At 55.2% G+C, this 12671-nt stretch overlaps 2 protein-coding genes and 1 non-coding gene across 3 annotated transcripts; all 3 read right to left on the bottom strand.

Moving 5' to 3' along the window:
* Nucleotides 1–210: 210 nt before the first annotated feature.
* Nucleotides 211–5090, bottom strand: BJ171DRAFT_611883 (7 transmembrane sweet-taste receptor of 3 GCPR-domain-containing protein; the record flags this gene model as incomplete). The annotated part of the gene is made up of 18 exons (XM_053115286.1): nt 211–414; nt 502–548; nt 591–797; nt 869–917; nt 998–1160; nt 1229–1448; nt 1544–1592; nt 1862–1966; nt 2140–2171; nt 2386–2454; nt 2625–2895; nt 3103–3133; nt 3297–3356; nt 3642–3833; nt 4009–4084; nt 4383–4554; nt 4807–4894; nt 4999–5090. 18 exons carry the CDS (start codon nt 5088–5090, stop codon nt 211–213), a joined length of 2127 nt encoding a protein of 708 aa, XP_052961860.1.
* Nucleotides 5091–6406: 1316 nt separating this feature from the next.
* On the bottom strand, nt 6407–6480 carry BJ171DRAFT_t348. The gene has a single exon. It is a non-coding gene; the product is annotated as a tRNA-Arg (tRNA).
* Nucleotides 6481–6864: 384 nt separating this feature from the next.
* BJ171DRAFT_538061 (uncharacterized protein) lies at nt 6865–12523 on the bottom strand. Its single transcript, XM_053112882.1, has 17 exons — nt 11993–12523; nt 11504–11881; nt 11224–11385; nt 11077–11147; nt 10874–10945; nt 10627–10791; nt 10318–10530; nt 10141–10233; nt 9895–10056; nt 9710–9805; nt 9417–9596; nt 9243–9339; nt 9019–9179; nt 8617–8889; nt 8310–8457; nt 8186–8243; nt 6865–8110 (listed from the first exon to the last, which is right to left on the bottom strand). The coding sequence occupies exons 1-17, from the start codon at nt 12468–12470 to the stop codon at nt 6979–6981; spliced, it is 3939 nt and encodes a 1312-aa protein (XP_052961861.1). The 5' UTR covers nt 12471–12523; the 3' UTR covers nt 6865–6978.
* Between the last annotated feature and the right edge of the window lie 148 nt (nt 12524–12671).

Raw genomic sequence — 12671 nt, forward strand, 5'->3', positions numbered from 1 at the left:
GGTCTGCTCTGCGGCGATTGATCCGAGCAAGCGCAGGGATGCGTGCCCATCGCGGCCGCTGTCAAGGACGTATATTCCGCACGCAGCACGGATACTTGTTCTGCGGATTCCACATGGGACTGGGGCGGGCAGCACCGCGACGCATCTGCGATACCCCGTTGGTCATCCACATCGGGCGAGAGCCTGTTTGGATCGCATGGTCGGTGTCCCTCATGCTTCCACTGTTCTCTTGATGCTCTTGGAGTTCTTGAGTCGATACGTCGCAAGTTCCTGCAAACACAGAAGCTTCTCCTTATCCTCGCTTGTTTGGAACTCAATGACATAGGTCCGTCCTCCGTGGCCGGTAGAGAATATCAGCTGGTCGCCCGGAGCATCCTCAATGCTGCAGTTCCTGATTCTGGCGCAAATGCCCGGCTGGATGAAGGAGGCAAGCAGGTAAGCTGTGCTGCGATCACATTGAGGCAAGAAGCGACTTTGATGCGGCCGATACCGGTCGCATACCCTTTCAATGGCCACCTTCTTTTTGGGAGATTCCGGATGGTCGATGGCTACGGTGTTGGTAGCTCTCACCAAGTGCGTTGGATACAAACAAACGTTGGTCTGGTCATTGGAAATGATCAAACGTCGCGCCTCCCAGGTGGAAAATAGGTTGCCTTCTTCCTTGACGACAACATCCACGAATGTGTCCGTGCGGGAGTGGGTGGTCTTGCCGGTCACTGCCGATCCTTCATGGTCGTTTTCCATGTGCTTTCCCCACACCGTGCTCGACGTGAGGATAAGCCGCCCAACATGGCAATCTGGAAGCGAGAGGACATGGTGAGACCGAGGAGGGCAGTCAGACCAGGCCGGGCCACCTCCTGTGACTTACAAAGATTCAAGAAAATAGCCAACAGCATGAGGATGGACTTGAGGAAGAACTGCGAACCAGATCAAGAGTCAATGAGGGGCCAATCGAGATGCACCCCAAGGCAAGGCGTGAGCGCCAGCTGATGCGTACATTGCTACTGAGCGTCCCGTTCCCAGTCCAGATCACTATAAAGGCGATGGCTCCACAGAGGATGTTGAAGAGCGAGGTGTAGGTCATCCACTTGCTCTCACGGTAGACGCTGTCGACGTTTTGGGTCTTGTATGCAAAGAGTAGGACAGCGAACTGGAGTGTACTGCAGAGGAACAGAGCGTCAGTCGAATGATTGCGATGCAAGAAAATACGAGCCAGGAGCGGACATACATGTTATAGGCAACGATTGCTCTTGAGAGTATGAATCCCGAGAATCTGGAGGATGAACAATCGTAATACTGATAGGCTTCATTGACGGTGATAAGGACGGGAACCGGGGGATCAAGGATGGCCCATACAATCAATAGAATCAGGTTAACAGCCACGATAACGGCTGTGTAGGTGAAGAGAGTGACGTTGCTGAGCAGAATCATCTTGAGCTTCTGATTGTCTGGATGACAAGGATGTGTCAGTTCAACGCTTGCATGTGCTGCTCTTGCGCTGTTGATGCGATGCGCTCGCAGTATCCGTGTGGTGCTCGCATACCAAAGATCACCCAGATTCGATATGCCTTGACCAGCTGGCTGCCCGTGATCTGGCCGCATGGGCAGCAACGGGATTGAGGGATTGTGGGAGTGTGGGATTGTGGGATTGTGGGAGTGTGGGATTGTGTGAGTGTGGGATTGATGGTGAGAATACATCATTGGGAGAGTTGGTATTGTGAGAGTTGGTATTGTGAGAGTTGGTATTGTGAGGAACATCCGATGCTCGCCCAGGTCCAAGCACACGCTGTCGATCAGACTGGCTCGGTGTCCCGCCAATGCCTTGACTCTCATCCGACATTCCCTCATCGTCGACACTCACAATCGAGAAGCCGAGCCATCCGAACCAGTTCTGGAGCTGACAGCTGACAGCCGACATTTTTCCTGTGAAGCCAAAGACCGTCAGCCACAGCAGGACGAGTCCGAGCTGGAGGCAGTGAGATTGGGTGAAGTGAGATTGGGGGAAGTGAGATTGGGTGAAGCGAGATTGGGTCAGACGACGTTGGATCGGGAAGCAGGAACACAGATGTGGAGAGATCAGAGACATGGCGAGAGTCGTGGCTGGCAAAGCAAGACACAGCGGGCCAGCGAGCCACTCACGCTGATGATCTGGAGGAACGGAGGCGACATGGCTTTGATGGCGGGTGTGTTTGACTTGATCAAGACGTATATCCAGCAGAAGAGGGTCGACAGCAGTCCTGAGTGAGTGTGAGTGAGTGTGAGTGTGAGTGTGAGTGTGAGTGTGGGTGTGAGTGTGGGTGTGAGTGTGGGTGATGGATTGTCGGCAGCGGTGACGCTTTGCGATTCCCGCACCACCTCACACATTGCACATTGCACATTGCTTACCAATCATGTAGATGATTATCAGGACGATCGGAGCCGGGTCGGTGTACGCAATATACACCTCAGGGAGGACTGTCGGGTGGCGACCCAATCGCGAGTCAGTCCAATGTCGCTCACCAAGATCACAACCAGTGAGTTCCCTGGCCTGGCCGATCCGGTCCCTGCAACATCACCTCGCCGCATCGGTTCCATCGCTCGGCTGTGGCTGCTCGTCGCCCAGGTGTTTCAAACCAGCACCTTACCGATGTGGTCGGTCGACGGCACGGTCAGTCCTGACGGATAGATCACCGGCTGGATGTCGGTCACACTGAGGTTCTGGCTGACCACAGACACAAGGCTCATCGCCGAAGCGTTGAAGATGTAGTTGCCGACAATGTAGTTTCCGATGCGCTCGCCTGCCGAGAATGTCACCTGGCCGGTTGAGCCAACGAACGGAGTCAGCACCGACGTGACGGCCATCGGGAAGCTTCGGCTTGCAATTGCTGCGACGGTGGTGTTTCCGTTTGCGAGGAGCTGGGGTGTTGTTGGGAGCCGGGGACAGCACCGAGGCAGCGACAACGGCGGCAGCACCGAGGCATCGATGGCATCGGTGACATGGACGACATGATATCGAACGAGAAGGCGATGGTGTCAGTGGAGCAAGATCGAAACCGAGAGCCTGATGCATCACCAAGCAGAGCCATTCTGACGGCAATATCATCGCCACAGAACAAGACACACCTGTTTGATGGCGTATGCCATCCCAAGGACACTGGTGAACGCAACACAAGTCAGCGACAAAGCAGCAGGACAGCAGGACAACAGGACAGCAGGACAGCAGCACGAGCAAAGGAACCCCGGCCCAGTGATCCACGGCCTGTGGAATGTCGCTGGCAACCAGCAAGAACTGGATTCCTCCACGCAGCCGCACATACCAGTCGTATGTGAAGAACATTCCCGGTCGAGGTGCAATGTTGCCGTGGGCCGCCACAAAACTGAGGGTCGAGGGATGTGTTGGAGTCGAGTTGACATGGCCGAGTCGGTGGACAGAGTCGAGTTGGTGGGGAGTCAAATGTGTTGTGGGAGGTCAGGAATGCAGCTGAGATGATCAAGTCACAGAGAGTTGCCAGTTCCTGGTCCAAGTGTCAACCAGACCACACCAGCACACCAGCACACCAGCACACCAGCACACCAGCACACCAGCACACCACCACACCAGCACACCAGCACACCAGCACACCAGCACACCAGCACGCCAGCGTCCATGCCATCGCACTCACCGGTTGTAGATTGACTGAGCGCGAGTGTTGAGAGTTGTTCCAACCTCTTGAGGCATGATCGAAACCAACCCCGAAGCCAGCTGCATGTTTGCGGTTGTGTTGTATGGGGTCACGCTGGTCAAGGTGTTGGAAATCGAGTAGGTCGCATCGGATCCAATATAGGTGTATCTCGGACCAACAAAGTCATAGATTCTGGTGGTGTGGTTGTGTTGTGGATGGCAGAAGGACGAGATGGCAGAAGGACAGAGTGGCAGAAGGACAGAGTGGCAGAAGGACAGAGTGAGTGAGACGAGAGAACAGCCGTTCAGGTTGCCGTGACCTGGTCCCATTGCCGTCGCATGGTTGGTGCGCCATCAGCATCACTCACGCTGCTCGCTCGAGATACAGAATCAGGTCAGTGTCGACCCGACAAAGACAATGATTTGATATCCCGTCGCCTTGAGCTTGATGATTTGGTCGTCGATGTCGGTTCCTGGCGGGACACGATTCAAGGCGGGTGGAGGAATGAAGCAGTGCAGCAGTGCAGCAGTGGGGCAGTGGGATAGAGTCAAGGTGAGAGACAAGCACGAAGGATGTGAGAAACAAGAGATATGTATCGACAAGAACAACAAGAGATGAGACCAGCACAAACAGGAACAGCATCGAGGTCCTGGCGAATGTCCCGTGGCTCGTGATCGACCAAAGACTCGCTCGATGGCAAGTCGCTGGGATGGAACGACCCATCAAGCCACTGCAGCTGACCTGTGATCGGGGCGTTGTATGTTCCGATGGCCTGGACGGTGATCTGCATGTCGATGTATGTGAGTGTGCATCTGGCCATCACCACGAATGCAATGTGTCTGGCGGCTGCCATGTATCGCTGCCACTGGTCGCAGGCCCGTCGCAGGCTCGTCACAGGCTCGTCGCCGCAACCCTCGACAGACTCACCCCCATCCCAGGTGCGAGTTGCTGGATTGCCGCCTGGATACCAAAGCCATATTGGTTTGCCTGGGTTGGGCGAGGTGTGTTGAGCGATTTGGATGGTGAGTGTGAGTTGTGTGCAAAGCGAGGTGAACAGCGTCAGTTGGTGAGGTGAACAGTGTCAGTCGATCCAAGTGGTCCGCCACCATCAAGCAACAGCGGTATCAAGTAGATAGTGTCGCAACGGTGCCAGCCGGCCACTCACGGCAATCATCAACAGGATGTTGGACCATCCGCGGGACCGCACAAAGGCCAAGATGGCCGGTGCCTGGAGATTGTCGTTCGGGATGGTTCTGAGTGGCGACGGAGAGGCAAGTTGGTCAGTAACCAGCACCCACCAACCCAGCACCCACCCATTCACTCACTCACTCACTCACTCACTCACTCACTCACTCACCTGAAAAATGTCGAGTACGAGGACTTGTCCGTCAAGGTGGTTGTGCTGAAGGGGCCGATCGATTCAGGACCGCAGAGTGAGTATATCGTCATTGGCAATCTCGGGGAACCCGAGGGCAGAGCGGACACCAATTCTGTGCTGATTCGCGGTGTTCGGCCCAGCTGTCCCTGTTCGTCGCCCGTGTGTCCTTACGTGCTGGATCCGCTGCATTGAAGAATCTGACGATTGTCATAATGGCATTAGACCCAAGTCGCTCACACGCCCACACCGTCACGTAGTCTTACATTAAACACGCTCGAAATCGGAGCCATCGGCACCGTGATAGCAGAATAACTTTGCCCTATCAACATAGATTATCATCAGCGTCAGTTTTGCGTTCGATCGTTCGCTTCAGAAAATCGTGGATGCTCCTTACCTATGATTCCAAACAGGCCTGGTATTTGTGCGAACGAAATCACGTTCCGCACCGCCGTTATCTGCCGATTATCAATCTCCGTGAGAACCACCGTGCGCCTCGACCCCTCTGACGGCCACAACCATGCGCGTCACATACAATCGACCAGGAATGAAGCGTCGTCGCGACAAGTGTGATGTTGGGCAGAAATGTCGGATCGCTGTTGATGTCGCTTATAGCCATCTGAGCAGCTTCATTCATCGCCAGAACTTGTCGTCCGCACGATTGGGATCCGGTGGCCAGTGTCGTTAACATTTGGTTGCTGCACATCACCACGAAATTCCCAGGACCAGCAATCACAAGAGCATCGATACTCACTCGAGCCGATCTCAGCCAGCGCTATTCCGATGGTCAGGTTCACATTCTGTGCCATTCCTGGCTGAGCGATCCTGGCTATTACCAGGAAAGCGAATAACTTGCCCCATAAACGCATCAGAACTCGAATAGCTGTAGGTGGTGATATGGATGAACTCGAATAGCTACTGTACCGCCTCGGCAAAAGCCAGACCCTCCCGTCGAAAGCAGCCAAGTTGCCAGCTCATCGCGATGGATGTGATTGGTATTGCCGGCGAATCCTCCGGGCCTCCCAACAATCGGGATTGATCATCCTTGCGCCGCACCACCCCCTTGACGCTTGCTGAATTGCGTGTCTGACAGCCGCCGATCGCCTCGAAAATGATCAACTCTACATCATTCTGGTGAGCACACCCCCGGGCTTGGTATAGCCGATCACCATTCCAAGCAGCTTCAGGTTCCCCACTTGTAGCATCGCGGCGAAGCAGGCGGCAGACTCAAACGATAGCCGATGCACACGGCAGCGTCCGCTGCATCCACTCTGCAAGAAATGAGCTATGACCAAATCGGCATGCATCGTGCAGCCCCTCGGAGCGAGGGATTTGGTCGTGCATGTCCTTTCGAGAGCGAAAGGATGGATGGAACCCAAAAAAAAACCAGTACCCACGGCGGGGGTCGAACCCGCAACCTTTGGATTAGAAGTCCAATGCGCTATCCAATTGCGCCACGCGGGCCTCGCCAATGTCGTACAAAGTCTATCCAGTTGAGCCAATCAAAGTCCCGATAATGTACATACAATGGCAATGTCGTGGATATTCCCAATCCAATAACCAACGGGACACCCCGGATTTTGGGCATTGGTGAATATTTTGATTCAAAACATCGCGCGCTGGGTATGACCATTCAGTGATGTGCTTCTGGATCTGAACCAAGGACGCTTTCTCGCACAGATGGCTCCCTGCAAGCGAAAGACACCACCCAGGCGACGGCGATTCAAGCGACTCGATCTCCAGGTGTGCTCACAGTGCCGGAAAGCCAAGCGACTCGAGAAAGCCGAGTATCTCGATATCGATACACCATGGAGCTGTCCAGAGAGTCGAGTGGATGCACCACACAAAGAGATTGCCAGCCAGGACGGGAAACAATCGCCGACTGGAGCCTATGGACCAGCAGACTTGTGTCGCTGATGCCAGAAAGTGAATATCCCGTTTCTCTTTGGATTGCCTGTCTATTCAGCGATTCAAACTCACGCGAGTCACTCCCAACTGCCGCAGGCGGCCAAGGCATTTGGAAAGTTCTCGGTCGAGGTCTTCTTCCGCCCGCTCGTGGTTGGACATGTTTTGTTGCGTCTTGCGCTGTAGATCCAGGAGCCCACCCAGCTCTTGGATCCGCATCCTTCCGTCGGCCCCAGGGCCATTGGGGTTCATGCCTGACATGTCCGTCAAGATGGTCGAGTTGATATGCTGAAGCAACTTTCGCAAGGTTTCTTGGTCGTCCTGGAGCTGAAGCTTGGCTTTCTGTATCTGCGTAACTCGCGTCTCCAGGAGGCGAGTCTCGCCGTCCGCAACCGAGGCAGCCTCGCCGAGTGTATTACTCGGATGGGTATCTGCCATTTCCCTTCTGGGGCTCACCCAACCCCAGCGGGGCTCGAGCTGCTCGCTAGAGGCACCTGCTTGGTTGTGCGATGCGGCAAGTTCCTCTTCCCCATGGGTTCTTGGCCCTTGGTTCTCCAAAGGAGCGGCGGTGGTGCATCTTGATGGATTGCCAAAGTGGAGCGACTTTGTCTGGGCTCCGATTTGAGTCGAACGTGAATTCGCTTGTGACCGAGACAAAGAAGTGCGAGCAAGCCTTTCTTCCGTCCCAATCGCGCGGCTATTTCCAAGCTCAACAGCGACGAGCGGCTCCGTAGCTTTCTCGGCGGTTCCTGGCGCCCCCGAAACCCGGTGGGTCGAGTGCAGAGCACCGCGAGCTGGCGATTCCCAGGATTCTCTTGTCTTCCCTTGATGCATTCCTGGCTGCTCTTGCGTGGTGCTGGGTTCGACGAGGGTCTGGCATGTATCACCCGAGCCATGATCAATGCGAACCGAGTCCTTGGTACCTGCGTCCACGGGCTTGCCAAACATACATCCGGGCTCCAGAAGAAATTTGGGCTTTCGGGGCTGTGGTCTCGTTGAGGCTGTTCGGGCCACAGCAGGCACGCCAACAAGCACAGACCCCACGCCTAGCTCTGAATGGTCTTGTGGATCCAGATGGGCCGAGCGTGGCGAATCGGTGTCAGGAGGATATATAGTCGTAAAGCGCGAACGATCCCCTCCGGTTTCGGGTTTGCTCTCTTGTGCCAAGCCCAGGTGTGTGCCCACGACCCTGTCGGCATCACGAAGCAGTTTAGCAAACAGTACACTGGCTTCATCAACCGTTGCGGTTGAACAAGGAACCAACCTGTTCAGGCCCGTGTCTTGTAGAGCAAGGCTGATTTTCTGGAAGAGCAGCTTGGTCCCTGCCAGGTGGAGTACAGTTTAGAACATGTACCCCTGCATTCTATGCATGTACCATCGACGCCTACCATCTGGAGCACGGCCGGATGCACGTAGACCAGTCTTGGCCTTCCAGAGCAGCGCATATTTCCGGGCAAGTTGCCACTCGGTCGGCCCGAGATCGTGCTGCTGCGAAATGAGCATCTTTTCGTACTGACAATCCCATCCCTCCACAGCCTGAAACATATCGTATCATGAGAAGCACGACCATACCCACGTGTGAGTGTGGCTGCATTGTGCCGCAGTACGCCCATCTATAAAATACCCATTCGATGGTCGACATCGCTTCTCCCGACCGCCGTAATCAGCTCGTCGATGTCACCCACGAGATCCTACCTCGATCCACAATGCACATCCATTCCTGAGCACGCGTTCGCTCCTCCACATCTCAACGTCAGCCTTTTGAGCTCGATATCGCTTCTTCTGCTGGATATATGCGGCCCATGAGCTGAAGCACTTGGACATCAGATGGAGGCTCCAGTGCTCGATTGGCATTGAATAGAGACGATCAACGACGCTGTGCCAGTCTGGCCTGGACTTTTTCCAGACGCCGTAGGCCCGCCGGGAGAGTGACTTCCGTCGGAACTCGTCCGCGCGTCCATTTGACATCTGGATACGATCGAACGCAGAGCTGGGCGGTCAGCACTCTATGGAATCGATCAAGCCCAATATACGAGCAAGGTCCATGGGCGTGATCTTGTGGCCGAGCACTCGGCATTCCGCCACCAAGCAACTTACCCGGACCCAGGCCGAGTGCAAATAGATCAACTTCCATCGGCCCCAATATGTGACCGCCAACTTGGATGAATAAAGGGAATCGGCCTCGAGTTTCATCATGTGAACTGTCTTTTGCGATTCGACGTATGCTCGCCAGGCTTCAAAGTGTCTCTGGAGTTTGGCTGGGCAGACAATCAGCTGGGGGCACATGATTCCAGGTGATAAAACAGCCGCATCATACTTACAGTATCCCAAGAGAATGCCGGCCTCACGCAGATTTTCGTTGACACGCCGCTTGTTCTCGGCCCTGTGCAGAGTATAGATTCTCCATCTGCGGAGAGTCTGCAGCGGCCTCAGTTTCAACGCTACAGCGAGCGCGTCGAGTTGCGGGAGAAAACGGGCAAGGTCCCAGCACCTACTTGTCGCAATAGCTCTGATTCGACCGAGGACTGAGCCGTGTCTATGATCGCTTGCATCTCGCGGTTTTGGCGGGCCCTGTGCATCCAAAGGCCAAAGGCCTGGCACTGAATGTGGCGATTGCGGTGCTCTGTCCAAGCCAAAACGATCCTCCGAAATGAGTTCTGGTCGCGCGTATAGTCCTGGCGTCGCATGGTTACCATAGATTGACCTCGCATGAGTAGGCATAAGCACAAGAGCCCTCCTCTGCCCTCCATCCATCACAAGTTCAACCGTGCATGTCGTCATAACGCACCACCCAGGCGTATAGGTTCTTTCGGAGCCGAATCTTGCTGTCTCGGGAAACGGCAACGTCCCATTTGAGACTGCTCTTCTGATGATCCAGTAGTCGCTGAGACCGAGATTGTCCGATTTCGGTCAAACAGGGGCTTGGTGCAGACAGAGAGCCGCAAGTCTTTGCGTACACTGATCCGAACAAACCTTGATCCATCCGCGAAACCAATATCGCAGAACAGTGGTTCGGCGATACACTGCAGCAGCGTGCTCCATAAGCTGCCACGTTCTCATATGTTGCGCACGCTGAGCCCATCGCCGTAGGACGTGCCTTGCGATGTTTTGGCTATGCTGGACTGCGACAAGATCCTATAGGCATCATATTGCGGAGCTGCAGTTACTTGAGGAAACGTCACGATCTACCCAGGCAGCAAAATGCGGGCCCCGTCCTACCTCAGCCTGTTGCAACTCGTGAATGAGCGCAAGGTTTCTCTGGAACACGAGAAGGCCACGATAGAGTAGCCGCTTTCTATCGTGACGCTGCGCCTGGATAAATCCATGAAGGCTATGAGCAAGCAGCCAGGATCCGGTGCTGTCTCCTCAGGCACTGTGAAGCGCATCAATGCTTACCGTCTCCATCTGCTGGCGCTCATAGGACTTCTCGATCCAGCATTCAATCCACCGCATCCAGCACTTGGAAATCAGATTTTGGCGAAGCCAGGTCTGAGCGATCAGGGCAGTTTTGTACTCTTGTCTTTGAAACTGAAGCTTGGCGTTCCACTGTCTCAGCGACCGTTGCAGCAGCCGATTTCGGTACAGGCCGACTGCCATTCCAAGCCGTTGCTAGAGACCCGTGATCGTGAGGACAGCTGCCGATCAGCATAGGCAACACAGATATGGTACTGATGCTTCCGTGTGAGGGAGAGGGAAGGGTCAAACCTTTTGCTGCCGCTGTGTGGCGAACTCTAGCTTCCATCGCTGAAGTGTACGAATGGCGAGCCGCGATTCATAGAAATGGATTGCCGGCAAGAGCCGTGCCTGTTCTCTACTTGCTGCTGCCTCCAGCACCTTATCCTGCCATCGCTTCCAAAACTTCGATACAAGCTATTTTGGACGATACGGAGGCTCTGTCAAGGGCATGTGCTGCGGTAAATCCAGGGCCATAGACGAGTCGATTCCACGCTACCTGCTGGGCATTCCACCTCTCGGCACCTTCTTGTCGGACCAGTGCTGCTCTCATTCGAAAAAGCACACATTTCTGTCCAAGGATCAGCACCAGTACCATGGAGCAGTCACGATCAGCACCAGTGCCATGAAGCGATCAGGATCACCATTAGTACCATGAAGCGATCAGCATCAGCACGGCTCAACTGATGGTAAGTCACATGCCTGGATATGTTGGTTGTAAAACTGGTCCGCCTGCGCCAGTTGTCGGTGCATATGTTGACGCTTAGATGTAGCTGGTAACAGGACCAGGTTACATGTCGGTTAGCGGCACAGAAATCCCGCGGGAATAGGGGCCGATGGCGGACTTACATTCCCTCCAAAGCTGAAATCCGTGACGCAGCGAGCTTTGGTGTCGACGCCGATCCGAGACAGCCATCTGATCCTGGATCGTCTGGCCCCTTTGTGCCTTGGAGTGCATCGAGTGGAATGTGGAGGCAAGGAGCCTACTTTCGTGGTGATGCACAGCGACGGCTTGTTTGGAGCATCATGCACCGGCGATGACAGGGAAAGGCTTCAGCGAACGAAACGGTGATCGGAATGCTCTGTCGTCAGCTTGCCGTGCTTGAGCCACAGGGAGGGGGGGACTTACAGACTCGAGCGTGCTTCTCTCTTTGATACTCCACATAGCTGACCCAGGCTGCCCACACCCGCCGCTTTGCGTTTGTGCTGATAAGGGCACGAAGCAGCTCGGCCTTGTGTGTGGTCTTCAGCTGAATCGTCCAACGAAGCTTCCAAGCTCGCAAATGCCGAGCGATGATGGCTTTTTGGTACGCCTGGTCGCCCATCCGAAGATCTCGCTGAAGCTTGATGTGCAGATGGTGCTCGGCCGCCCAGGTCTTGAACATGCGGCGACAAACTGCGGCTCTGTGGAAGTCACTCGCATTGCGATAGAGTTGCTGTTTGCGTTGTCGTTTGAGATGATATATGAGCCAGCCGGCATAGGCCGTGCGGATCAGCCGCTGCTCAGCTAGTGCAGCACGATGGCCGCATTGATGTGATGGGATGCATCAGAATCAGCCCGATCGCCGAAAGGCAGTCCTGGCAGAGCGATCGAACAGAGAGCATCGAGGCCACCCACCGAAACGGAGAGCCTTGCCGAGCTCCAGCTTCTCGGAGCGCTGCAAGAGCACATACGCTCTCCAAGCAGCCCAGGCTCGATCGCAAAGCACAAATCTGTGCCTGACATCTGCCCGCACCGCCAGCTTCCAAGATTCTCGGCTGCTTGAGGCGAATCGGGCTTTCCAGCAAGCAAAGCCATCGCGCTGGAGCGACCTTTGGCGGAATTCCTGGGCTCGGCGGGTCAGAACGAGCTGTCGCCACGACCTGTATGCTCGAGAGGCAAGCCAAAGCTCTCTCTTGGAGAGGGTGGAGACACTGTGGTCATCTTGCGATCCGTTTGTTGGCGGTTGGATTGGTATGGTTGAAGGAGCGGATGCTGCATGGGCCGCGAGCTCAGACGGTCGAGCAGGGCGAAAGACAGGGATGCGAGACTCTCGGGATGGCGCAGCCTTTGGTATGGATTGCAGATCCAGATCAGAGACCTCCGGTGGCAGCATGGAAGCGTCGTCAATCGCAGGCCGAGCAGAGGCCAAGCGGGCGGGGTGGATCATGAGGAGTGAGCGAGAAGACAGCACGCGGCAACGGCAAATCGACCAGGTTTGGCCGGCGAGCCCGCTCGAGCCACCAAACCAGCCATATCGATCGCCGAGCACCCCTGCTGCACGATGCCATGCTGCAAGGCTTGACATGCGAGAGAT

The sequence above is a fragment of the Polychytrium aggregatum genome (genome assembly GCF_025602895.1).
Source record: "Polychytrium aggregatum strain JEL109 chromosome Unknown BJ171scaffold_114, whole genome shotgun sequence".
Taxonomy (NCBI): domain Eukaryota; kingdom Fungi; phylum Chytridiomycota; class Chytridiomycetes; order Polychytriales; genus Polychytrium; species Polychytrium aggregatum.